This window comes from Agelaius tricolor, unplaced genomic scaffold (assembly GCF_023055355.1).
Source record: "Agelaius tricolor isolate 1412-34295 unplaced genomic scaffold, bAgeTri1.0.p SCAF_12, whole genome shotgun sequence".
NCBI lineage: Eukaryota > Metazoa > Chordata > Aves > Passeriformes > Icteridae > Agelaius > Agelaius tricolor.
The window spans coordinates 17,848,324-17,860,350 of NW_027269272.1; the positions used below are offsets into that span (position 1 = coordinate 17,848,324).

The 12,027-nt window shown below is 62.5% G+C and overlaps 1 protein-coding gene across 4 annotated transcripts; it reads left to right on the forward strand.

The window, feature by feature from the left end:
• The first annotated feature begins 170 nt into the window (after positions 1–170).
• Positions 171–11,994, forward strand: VWA5B2 (von Willebrand factor A domain containing 5B2). 4 transcript variants are annotated; one of them, XM_071437922.1, is made up of 22 exons: positions 171–383; positions 3,675–3,830; positions 4,165–4,326; positions 4,652–4,877; positions 4,982–5,136; positions 5,566–5,697; positions 5,809–5,933; positions 6,058–6,234; positions 6,317–6,427; positions 6,553–6,755; positions 7,056–7,170; positions 7,243–7,428; positions 7,523–7,682; positions 7,759–8,048; positions 9,137–9,362; positions 9,446–9,790; positions 9,861–9,998; positions 10,075–10,194; positions 10,439–10,516; positions 10,703–10,772; positions 10,974–11,082; positions 11,350–11,994. In XM_071437922.1, exons 2-22 carry the CDS (start codon positions 3,692–3,694, stop codon positions 11,956–11,958), a joined length of 3,876 nt encoding a protein of 1,291 aa, XP_071294023.1. In that variant the 5' UTR covers positions 171–383; positions 3,675–3,691; the 3' UTR covers positions 11,959–11,994. The 4 variants fall into 4 exon arrangements, with proteins under 4 accessions (XP_071294023.1, XP_071294021.1, XP_071294022.1 ...); XM_071437920.1 differs by having other exon boundaries at positions 7,056–7,428; XM_071437921.1 differs by having other exon boundaries at positions 4,652–4,865; positions 7,056–7,428.
• Positions 11,995–12,027: the final 33 nt, after the last annotated feature.

The following is a 12,027-nucleotide window of genomic DNA, read 5'->3' on the forward strand; positions in this document are numbered from 1 at the left end:
GCTCTTGACTGGTGCCTGTCACTGTCTGAGGCTGTTGTCTGTCCCCTGAGACCCCCAGCGTTCCCCGTGAGAGCATCCCCCCACCCCCCCGGGGTGCCGGTATAGGGAGTGTGTCTCTTTAATGAGGCTGGGCTTGGAGCAGCTCTGCTGCTGGCACAGGGAGTGAGGGATGGAGCGAGGGCGGTGAAGGAGCCAGTGCCAGAGAGGGAGCCTGCAGCAGGGAGAGGCGGGGAGGGACCGCTCATCCCCCGGGTACCGCAGCCACCCTGACGGAGGGACAGGGAAACCCATCCCCAGGGAAGGGGGCTCTGCAGGAGGCAGGGACCCAGCGGGTGCTGAAAGGAGCCTGCAGCCTCTGTGTCATCCTCGTCCTCCTCCTCCAGGTAAGGAGCAGGGCCAGGGGCAGGCAGGGCAGGGACCACGGTGGCTTGGGACCCCGAGGGTGTCCCACAATTCCTCGGCGTCCCAGGGTTGTGCATCCGCTGCCAGGGCAGCTCTGGGTCAGGGGAGGGGTGAGAGGTGGAGATGAGACAGCAGGGCCACAAAAGTGCTGAAATCACCATCCGGCAGGGACCAGACAGGGCTGGCTCCAGCAACTGCTGGGAACACGCTCCAGGTTATCAGCAACCAGTCCCTGGGCCAGGCCACATCTGTCCCGTGGTGGGGGACACTGGGACCCTCCCGTGGGGCTGCCCTGCCAGGATTTGCCCTTGTCAGGGGAAACCCATGGGGCTGAGACTTTTCTTTTGGGGGGTGCCTGTGTTAGGGTGCATTGAGGACAAGTAGCTCCTGTTCCCTGACACAAGGATGGGTTTTTCCAGGGGTTTAGTGGCTCTGGCGGGGTGAGAGCAGCAGCTCAGGTCCTGGGGGTGGCGGTCCTGGATGTGGTATCGGAGTCAGGGTGTGAGTGCCAGCTTGCACGCGCGTGTGCAGTGGGCTCTGCTCTCTGTTCCCACTCCCCAGCAGACAAAGCAGGAGGCACCACGGGCTGGAGAGTCCTTTGCCCCATCCAGCAGTTCCTTTCCCCTTCACTCTTCTTTGGGCTCTGCAAAGTGGTGTGTCCCATAGGCATAGGGCAACAGCACCATCACCTCCTGGCTCCATGGCCTTCTCCATGCTCCAGGAGTTGGGATGGATCCTGCTCCCCTGCCTTTGTGCCCCATGGGATGTCTCACAGGGAGGGAAGGCCAGGGAAGCTGGGGTAATGCAGTTGAGCAGCAGGGGCAGCAATGGCTCCTCACTCCAGGCACTCTTGCAGAGGTTGGGCTCCTCTCCTTCCATCCTTTACCTTGAACCTGCCTGTGTGTCTGTCACCAATGGAAATTTCCGCTGGGTTTGCCTGTGTCGGGTTTGGCCTCTTCCTTCCCCCGGACCATGCTGAGCCCCGGCTTGGGCGGCTGTTGCTGCAGCAGGTGAAACTCTGGCAACTCCCCAGGCAGCTGAGGAGGGTCTGCTGGGCTCAGACACCTGCCTCCCTTTCCAGCCTGGCTGGAAAACTCAGTCTGCCCACAGGCGAGACGAGAAACATTGATTTATTCTGACCCAGGGAAGGGTCAGCTCCGTCTTGCCTTCACAGACAGTTTTTAGCTGCCAGCACAGAGAGCTGCCCCCAGCCTGCTGTAGCCCTTTTATATTGGGGGTGTTGCTGGTTAAACCAGCTCCTGCAGGCAGTAGGTGGAGGGGAGGAAGGAGAGAGTGCTGTGAAGGTACTGGAAATAATGCTGGGCATGGGGAGAGGGCTGGGGACCTGTTGGTGATGCCACATTGGACTCTGGGGACAAGTTACTGCCCCAGGGAAAGAGGATGAAGAGGCTGGGGTGAGGACCACCAGGTCTGGTTTTATTCATTAGCATGGGGCACAGAGCAGCCAGCACAAAGAGTGGCAGGGCCAGATGGGGCCTGTTTACCCTGTGAGGTGAATGTAAAGAGCAGTGATAACACGCAGCCGGGACGGCCTCTCCAGCAGTGCCTGGTAAACACGGCAGTGACCCGGCCGGCAGGCGGCACGGCAAACACCGGCACGTTGCTGAGCATCAAACTGGCTGCCTTGGGAACAAATTAAACAGCTCTGGGCAGAAATACATCTTTAATGCTCAGTGTGGCTGGGTTGGAGGCACCCTGGTCTCCAGATCCCATCTGGGTGCTGTGTCAGGGCAGGAACCAGCTGTTGATGTGCCCAGCTGTGGAACTGCCAGTGAGGAGGAGCAGCAGGCTGTGCAGGGACCCTGTGCCACCTCGTGTGCTGGGAGCACAGTTTGGGGGGTGCAGCAGTGCGTGCAGCATCCTGCACAGAGGGTGGAGGGCTGGTGGTGGTGGGGTGGGTTGGGTAGCCAGGATCTGCCAGCATAACCCTGCAATGCCAGCTGAGCAGGTAAATGGCTCTCCTCTGGTGGTAATGGACTGATTTTCCTGGGATGCAGCCACGTTGCTAATGCACTTTTGCACTTCTCCAAGGCTCCCTCTTTTGTGCAGCTGAGAGTTTGGTCCCGGTGCTGCCTCCAAGGATGTAGCCCTGCTCCACTTTCAAGGATGCTCTGTGAGAGGCACTCTGTGACCCCACACCGAGGGCACCCCGAGCCTCCCATTGCCAAAGCTCTTACGAGCTGTTCCCAGGATGAAGGCCACTGGAGTGGGGGCACTGAACAGATGGCTCAGTTGTACCTGGCTTTGTCCTTGCCCTGGGCACATTGTGTGCTGCAGCACCAGCACATGGCGTGGGGCAGGGGCCTCACTGGGTCACAGGTGCTTGGGGCAGAGCAGAGGTGCAGACCCACATGTGGAGCAGACCCCATGCACACTGTCCACAGATCCACACAGCCAGGGCTAAGGCTGACAGGAATATTTGACACAAATACCTGATGGCACAGGATGGGTTGATGTTGGAGAGATGCTTTGACTCCAGACAATTGTTTGTGATGCTGCTCCTGGGTGTTTTTCCCAAGGGAAAGAGAGGTGTGGAGTGGGTTGGTGCCATGGCTGAAAGGCATCTCCAGCCACCTCTCTTCCTGCCAAGAGGTGGGAGCCTAGACACATCCATTTCTGGGCAAAGAAGGTGATGATCATCCACTTGTCGGGCTCCACCCTGCAGTGCATTCCCTCTGTGCTGTTCTTCCATGCAGCACTGACCTTGTTGTTAATTATTAAACCCCCAGCAAACACTGCTGGATGCTTTGTCCTAGTTACACTGTGAGCTTCTCACCCTTCTGGTTGGCTTTTTTTTTTAACAAATTACCCTGGTAACCTCTGTGGACAAATGGAGATGGGAGCAGCAGACGCTCCAGTGCAGGAGATGGCCTGGAGAGGCTCTGGAGCTGCTCTGGGGTGGCTGAGAGATGGGCTGCATGTGGTTGGCCATTATCCATTCTGTCCAGGAGTCCCTGTTGGTCTGCCAGGGCTTGGGGATTGCATGGAACCACTGCCCACAGGAGTTCTGTTGCTCTCTCTGTGGGCTCCTGTGGCTCCAGACCTGGTTTGCAGGTGGGCTGGGGTCCAAGGAGAGACGTGGATCCAGATCCATGTGTTCTGTGCATGCTGAAGAGCAGCCTGGCATGTGGGAGGGCTGGAGACCTGCTCCCTCTCTCAGGCTGGTCAGATGTAAATGGCTTGTGGGCAGAAGCCCCTTCCAGCAGACCCCATCCTTGGGCATCCAGTGCCTGCCTTCCCTCTGCTCACAGCTGCCCACTGAGGGACCATGCCAGGCCTCTACGCCCTCTTGTCCTGGGAGGCTCTGCCCCTGAAGAGCTCCACGGTGAAGGCTTGTGCCAACGGATACTCCCTGAGCATCACTGCTCACCTCCTGTACACCAACCCCCACAAGGAGCCTGTGGAAGGTAAGGGAGGGCTCTCAGGTGTGGCAGGGACTGCAGGGCCCCCTGAAAACCCCGTGCTGGGGAGCATCCTGTCTGCAGCCCATCTGTGTCCTGACCCCCAAACCTTGCTCAGCCTGGGGAGCAAAGACGGAGGCCAGCAGAGGTGGGGCCACTGTCACACACTGTGGGCAGGAGGAGAGTGAGACTGAGCAAACAGAGGAAGAGGAGGGTTCCATCCTCGCTCTGGGTCGCTCCTGTGTCTCACTCACGTGCTGTGAGTCAGACAGGGGCTCCCATGGGCTGTTCGTGCCACAGCCATGCCGGCCTCTGCCTCGGGGCTCTCCTCTGCCTGCAGGCATCTTCATCTACCCGCTGGAGGAGTCGGAGGTGGTGGCTGGCTTTGAGGCAGCGGCGGGCAGCCGGCGGGTGACGTTCCAGCTGCAGAGCCGGCAGCGGGTGCAGGAGTGCTGCCTGCAGTGCAGCCCCAGCCCCGGCCGCCCGCGCCGCTGCAACAGCGGTAGGTGCCCTGGCACTGCTGCTGCTCGTGGGTGCTGCTGGCCTGGTGGCTCAGAACGGGCAGGGGGGGAGTGTGGGGGAATATGAGGGGCTGAGAGCCCCTGCCAGGCCACCCCAGTGCCTGGGGGGGTCTCTGGGGCTGGAGATCTCCACGTCTTCTTTCCCCTCCCTCCGCCTCTTCTGGGGCTCTGCCACCATGTGCACAGCCTTCGTGACACTTGTGCTCTGCTGTCACCTCTGGGAGCGATTAGGGCCACTAATGACCTCCTCCAGAACCCCACATGCCTCACTGATCTCCCCCCATCCCTCCTCCCTCTCCTGCCCAGGCCACCTTGTCTTGGATGAGGACGTGGAGCGCTCCACCTTCATCATTGTCACCGGCACGCTGTGCCCATCGGAGAGCCTGGCTGTCACCCTGAACACAGTGCAGGAGCTGCCCACGCTGCCAGACGGGGCCCTGCGCCTCCTCCTGCCCCCCATCCTCACACCCCACGTCCCCGCCGACCCCGAGAGCGAGCCGGCAAGCTTGTGTGACGACAGGTTGGCCCTATGGTGATTTTCATGGCTTCCTCAGTCTCTGCCATCCCAGGGGGGCGATGCCAATGCTGGGCGAGCAGGTCGGGGGGCAGGAGCCATCACCCCCTCTCCCCTTGCAGCCCCACAAGCTGTTTTGGGGGGCCAGGTGCCCGGAGCCAGTCACCCACTATGGTGCCTGTGGACAGCGTGGATGTCTTTCGGGGACGAACCTACAACCCTTTTCCTTACGAGTTCACCTTTGAGCTACTGGTGAAGGGCCCCTGCTTGCTGGCAGGTAGGGGTGTGGCTTGGGTGTTATCAGCTGGTTGTGTAAAACCTCCTTAAAATGTGGGTGATGTTCCCTGGTCCCTCCCTTCTAGGAGGATGTGAGGGCCTGTTCCTGGGCACCCTCTTGCACTCCCTCCAGGTGAAAAATCCCTTTTTCCTTTCCATCCCTGGGGCTGGGACCCCTCAAAATCACCCTGCCTGTGCCTTTGGGCAGCTCTGGGTCAGCAGCCTCCTTCCCTGGGGTGATGTGATGCACTGGGGGGAGGGTGGGTGAGGAGGGGAAGATGGTTGGTTGGTGGGGATGTGCTCCTTGCTGCTGGCCCAGTCAATCCCATTAGCTCTGTCAGGAGCAAGCCACTGCTGTGGGGCCTGGTGGGTGGAGGGGCTGAGGAGGGGGTTTGTGGGGGACTTACCTGCTGCCTTCCCTTCTTTGCAGGGCTGGAGAGCCCATCACATGCCCTGAGAGCTGATGCTGACCCTTGGGCCAATTCTGCCACCACCACCTGTGTCACCCTAGCCGAGCCCCACCGCTACGACAGGGACCTGGAGATCATCCTCTACCCTTGTGGTGAGGGAGATGATGCCCTTGGAGGGTTTGAGGCATCACCCCAGAAACATCCGGAGCATCCCCCAGCCCCTTGCAGCCCAGGGTAACTCAAAACTCTCCTGTGCCCCCCAGAGCCCCACAGCCCGCACCTGGTGATTGAGGATGGCACCATGACGTACCCCGAGTACGAGGCGCACATCCGGAGCCGCCGGGATTACGTGCGGGTTGCCAGGAAGGACAGCAGTGGCGAGAGACAGGTGACAGGGCACAGCCCCTGCTGCCCCAGCCACAGGGGGAAAGGGGAGGTGGTGGGGCGTGGCTGAAGCAGACCTTGCTGTGGTCCAGAGGGTGTGAGAAGGCTCTGACCTGCCTGGCTCGCAGGTGGCTTTCGTGCAGAAGCGTTTCCACAAGGACATCTTCCCCAACCCCGTGCTGATGCTGAACTTCTGCCCGGCTGTGGAGGCTGTCCCCGGGGCCCTGCAGAGCGTCACCCGCGAGATCCTCTTCCTCATCGACCGCAGCGACTCCATCAGTGGCCCTGACCTTGACAAGGTCAAGGTGAGGCACGGCCATGGGTCCGGGGGTGCTCCCTGGGTGGCCAGCCCTTAGCAGCTGTCCCTGGTCCCTTCTGTCACCTCAGAAGGCTTTGCTGGTGGCCCTGAAGAGCCTCCCGTCAGGAACACTGCTCAACCTCGCCAGCTTCGGCGCTGACATCAAGCCGCTCTTCCCATCCAGTCGCCTCTGCAGCAACGTGAGTGCCACAGGCAAATCCTGGGGATCCACCAACCCCTCTTTGTCCTTCTCCCAGCTCCTTGACTTGGGCTGGGGGCTGGTGAGCCAGGGGGTGGCTGCAAGGCCGGCTCTTTGTGCTGACAGGAGACGTTGCGCCGTGCCTGCGAGCACCTGGGCGGGCTGCGGGCAGACCCTGGTGGCACCAACCTGCTGGCAGCCCTGGGCTGGGCGCTGGCACAGCCCCTCCACCACGGCTACCCTCGCCAGCTGTTCCTCTTCACCGGTGCAGTAGCGGGCAGTGCCAGCAGGATCCTCCGGCTGGTGCGCAGGCAGGCCAGCACCGTCAGGTACAGCACCGGCACTGCGGCAGGACTCCGTGTTCCCCAAATCCCCCGCGCTGTTCCCACTGATTTCTTCTTGTGCAGCCTCAAATCTTACCTGAGCCCGTCCCAAGGGTGTCCTTCACCCATTGCACCCCTCAGCCCATCGCCCCGGCTCTTCCTGGGGTGCCCCAGCCCAGCACAGAGCCAGGGCAGCACTCTGGCTGTCAGATCCCCCTGCCCATCCCTGCTAAAGGGCTCATCACTGGGTTTGCCAGCCCCCAGCCCAGCCCAGCCATGGTTTTCCATCCCCTGGCTCTCCTGCAGGTGCTTCAGCTTTGGCATGGGCCCGCGGGCGTGCCAGCGGCTGCTGAAGGCCATGGCCAAAGTGAGCCGGGGCCGTGCCGAGTTTCTGAGTCCATCTGAGAGGCTGCAGCCCAAGGTAAGACCCAGGCAGGGCAGGGGGGCACTGGGGACACTGCCATGTGTGACACTGTCTGCACTCCCCCTGCAGCTGATCAAGTCCCTGAAGAAGGCGATCGAGCCGGCCATCAGCGACATCACCATTGACTGGTACGTCCCCGACAGCATGGAGGCTCTGCTCTCGCCCACCGAGCTCCCGGCCCTGTACCCCGGGGACCGCCTCGTCAGCTACTGTGTCCTCTACAGCATCGCCCGCTTCGGGGACAGGCGCCCGCTGGTACGGCTGGCACAGCCTGGACAGGGTGGCCTGGTCCCTGTGCCACCGGCTGCTCCCCAGCTGGGGGCTGATGGTGCTGTCCTCTCTCTCCTAGGGCCAGGATGGGGCTCGCCAGAGCTCCCGGGGCTCAGCCTTTCTCTCCCAGCAGGAAGTGCCCAGTCCTGGGGAGAGCCGCCAGCCACCCCAGAGCCAGCCAGGAACTGGGGATGCCTCCCTGGATGTTTTTTCTGGAAGTACAGAGGTGTCAGAGCGGAGTGAGTGGGGTCCAGAGCTGGGGCAGGGGGCGGTCGTGGGAGCCATGGGCTAACAGGGCGTGTGCTCACTGGGCAGGTATTGATCCTGTTTCTGGGGGAGACATCTGGAAGCGGATCTACCAGCCCTCCTACATCCAGGAGCAGTATGTCCTGACACACTGCTCTGTCAGCACTGACCGCAGCCAGGGGCTGCTCTCCCGCAGCTCCACCAGCAGCGAGTCCACTGGTTCCCGGGATGTGGCCCCCGAGGGTGGCTCCTCAGGCCCTGGTGCTGATGTCACCTCCCAGCAGGGCCAGAAGAGCCTGTCCCTCTGTGAGTCCTCCACCAAATCTGCCCCGCTGCCCTCTGCCCCAGCTGGCACCAAGGTAAGGATGCCAAGGGGGTGCAGGGGCTCATGGTGTGGGGGTTGTTCATGGCTTGGCTGGGACCTTGCTGCCCTGTTGTGCCCAGGCATCTGCCCACTGGGTGGGGAAACAGAGCTCTAGCCTGAATTTTAAGCAAGGATCAGCAATGGATGTCATGAGGATGTTCCTGGGTGGTTTTGCCCTACTGAAGTGGGACAGCTGGGGACCAAGCAGCTGGTTCCTTAGTGTCCCTTGGCAGCAGTCAGCTGAGTGTCTAACAGACCCCTGAGCCAGCTCAGTGACGCCTTAAAGCTGCAGAAACCAAATGAAAATAGCTGGGCTGGCATCACGTAACAAATCTGTTGAGCCAGAAAGGAAAGGCTGAGTGGCTGGGCTTCAGCCTGGCTCCTTCAGCCCTCAGCCAACGCTCCAGACGCTTCATTAGCGATGGGCCACATCTCTGCTGCTTCATACCTGGGTGTAAAACCCAGCTGGGTCGCTGGGGTGGGGAAAGGCAGCTGCCCCAGTGACGATGGCCCCAAGGCTTGGTGAGGCCAGCTGTCACCCAGCACCAGGACAAGCTCCTTCCCAGTGGCACGGCTTAGGTAACCCACTCCTGTCACACAGCAGCACAGCTGGTGCCCTTTGCTGCTGAAATGTCAAGCGTAAGTGATTTCCCTGCAGAGTAAATGATCCTCCCAACTCCCTGCTGCCGAGGCGAGAGATGGCATGGGTGCCACTGCCCTGACATGGCTTTTAGGGGAAGCATCTCAATGCAGGGACACCACTCTGCACTGGGGAATGCATCCCTTTGTAACACCATCCAGCCTGAGTATTCTAGCTAACCTCACTTCTGCACACACATAAATCCCTGGCAACTCCAGCATCAGCCTGAGTCAGTCCCCAGGGATGTTTGCAAACTCTTGTGTGGGTGCTTCCCATGTCTGCGGTGCCAGGGCAGCATCCCTGGAAGCAGCTGGTGCCAGCCTGCAGAGCACTGATGACAGCTGAGGCTCCAGCCAGCAACAGGAGAGGTGCAGGTGCCCATTGCAGCTCAGGGCAATCTGAGCTCGGTGCTGGCCTTGCCAACAGCCTTGTCCCCACTGCAGGTGACAGTGGCCCTGAGCACAGAGGAGCTGGCGCGGCAGAAGAAGGTGCTGGCACGCGCTGCCCTGGCTGGGCGCAGCTTCTCCACGCCTCACGGGGAGCTGGATGCCCATCGGCTCTGCCAGGCCCTGGAAAAGGTGTCTCAGAAGAGGAACCAGTCCCTGGAGGGGCAGTTGGATGAGCTGGGACCCCAGCCACGGCAAATGCAGCCCGGTGCAGCGGAGTCAAGTGTGTGCCGGCTCTGGGGACGAGGGCGGCGGGGTGGAGCCAGGTGCCCCCGCCTTGCTGAGCCCAGCCTTTGCCGTTCCCAGATAACCTCCTCTCACCCACCCACCTGGACTGGGACATGCTGGTGGAGCCCTCCTACCTCTTCAGTGCCTCGCCAGCGCCCGAGGCGGGGCAGCCCAGCCTGGGTGATGCCAGCATGCCCCTGCGCTGCCAGGTGGTGATCCACGCGCTGCGAGCCGGCACGCCCGTGTCCTGGGAAGTGACAGCTTCCCTGGAATCCCTGCTGCAGCCCCGGGAGGGGCCGGGCAGGGAGGACCCGCCGCGGCGGGCGGCCAAAGCCTGGGACAAGCCCCTGCACCGCCTGGCAGCGCGCTCCGTGGTGCGGGACAATGAGAGCGTGGCGCAGCGGGAAGCCAAGCTGGAGCAGGGTGGGTGCTGGGGCGGCTCCCCGGGGCGGCTCCGGCATCCCCCCCGCTCTAACCGCCTTGCTCCGGGCAGGTTTTGCCCGCCGGTTCCGCCTGAAAGCCGTGCAAACCAGCAAAGCCTGCAACGTGCCTTCCCTCTACACCCGCCTGGTGCCCGTGGATGGTGCCACGCAGACAGCCCTGCCCGCAGCCCCCGAGGTGTGGGGCGTAGGTACGGACAAGGGCCTGGTGGGACAGAGAGGGGGCAGCAAGGGGACAGAGGGCTGAGGTGGCATCGTCCCTTGCAGCTGGCTCAGCCAGCCGGACACGAGCTGCTGCGGCAGGGAACTGGCACCACCGGAGCTCCTCAGCGGGTCAGGGGCAGCAGCAGGAGGCAGAGGAGCAGGATGAGGTCCCTGGCACGGCAGGTACTGACTCAGACCTTTATGTCAACTTATCCTCCCCGGGGATCTGCACTGGGGTCTCTGGAGACCCTCAGCTGGTGGCTGTGAGGGGCTGGTCCTGCCTGGGGTGCTGTGGATATCTGGAAAGAGGCATCTGGCTGTACTGGGGAGGGGGGCGTAGGGGGACAGCATAGCAGCCCCTGAGAGCAGCTGTGAACCGTGAGGGTCCCTGGAGCCTGGGACCCCACCAGATTTTGCTCTTTTGCAGAGCGAGACGAGATCGCCAAGTCCCCGGGCAGCACCTCCTCCCCTACCTTTGGCTGGGAAAAGCAGAACTACTCAAACGGTGTGTCCAGGCTGGATGAGGGTGGGAGATGGCCTACCCTTGATGCCCTGCCACAGCTGGAGCATCCACTGTGCCCTCAGTACCCTGGGCATGTGGGCTGAGCTGCCCTCCCAGGTACTGGTCAGTGGGACACACCTCTGGGTGCCTCACGTTCCCACTGTGGTTAATTCTCTCTCCCCCTTGCAGGGCCCCCATCCAGCCCCTCCACCGCCTCCATGGGCTCCCAGAAATCCACAGAGAGCATCGCAGGCTCCAGGTGACACTGTGGGATGGGGGGATGCAAGGGACCAAAAAACGGCAGGTTGTGGGGAGAGAGTGCTGATTCCCTGTCCCCTGCCAGCTCCTGCAGTATAAGTGGGGGGGTTTGGCACTCCAGCCCCTTCCCTGCATCAGTTTGGTATCCAGCTGCCTTTCAGGAATTCCTCCCAATCCTGTTATCTTGCCTGTGACCCCACAGGTTTAGCCTGAGCAGGCGCAGGGGTCCCAGCCTGGTGCTGCGCCCGCAGTGCCTCAGCCCAGAGAGAGAGCGCTCCAGCAACCACGCCAGCCATGACTACCTCCCGCTGGTAAGGACCTGCTGCCTGTCCCCTGTCCCCATCCCAGCGGGGGGACCTGCCCTGCTGGGTGCCAGCTGGGCCACCCAGGTCATGCCTGGCAGCACAAGCAGTGGAAGATGCTGTGTCAGCCCTGCATAGGGATCTTGGTTGGCTTTTTGGGGGCCATTAGACTGTCCCTGTGCCCCAGGGACACTCCTGCAGCCCCCAGTGGTCGGTGCTGTGGTGGGTCTGCACCCCCGCCTGCCCTCCCCACTCGTCTGTGCCCCCTCCTTGCAGGTGCAGCTGCAGCAAGCCCGGGGGCCGTTCCAGCTCACCGAGAGCTTCTCTGAAGTGGTGCAGATCCCCCTGGACCGCCTGCGCCGCGCCTCCCCCTATGCCTCCCACCGTGCCAGCCTCAGCCCCGTGTCCCCAGGGGCCAGGAGCCTCCCTGAGGCAGGAGCCGGGGCTGAGGAGGGTGAGGAGCCCCTCACAGCCCCGCAGCCCAGCTCGCCCCCGTCCCGCAGCACTTGCTCCGAGGTGCCCAGCGCGGCCGCGTGGGCGCAGGCGGACAGCGGGCACGGCTCCGAGTCCGACACCGGGCCCCACTCGGCTGCCCCCTCAGAGGCCGGCGTGAGCTGTCAGGACGTGGGGCCAGAGGAGCTGGAGAGTGCCAGCTGGGCCACGGCGGTGGCCTTGGCGTGGCTGGAGCATCGCTGCGCCGGGTTCTTTGAGGAGTGGGAGCTGGTGGCAGCCAAGGCGGACGCGTGGCTGCAGGCGCAGCGCCTGCCCGAGGGGGTGGACGTGGGCTGCCTCAAAGGGGCAGCCAGGCACTTGTTCCTGCTGCTGCGTCACTGGGACGAGAACATCAAGCTGAACATGCTGTGCTACAACCCCAACAACGTCTGACGGCCGCCCAAGGGGCCAATAAAGACACCTGGCTCCAAGCCACCTGCACTGGTGTCTCTGTTATCAGCA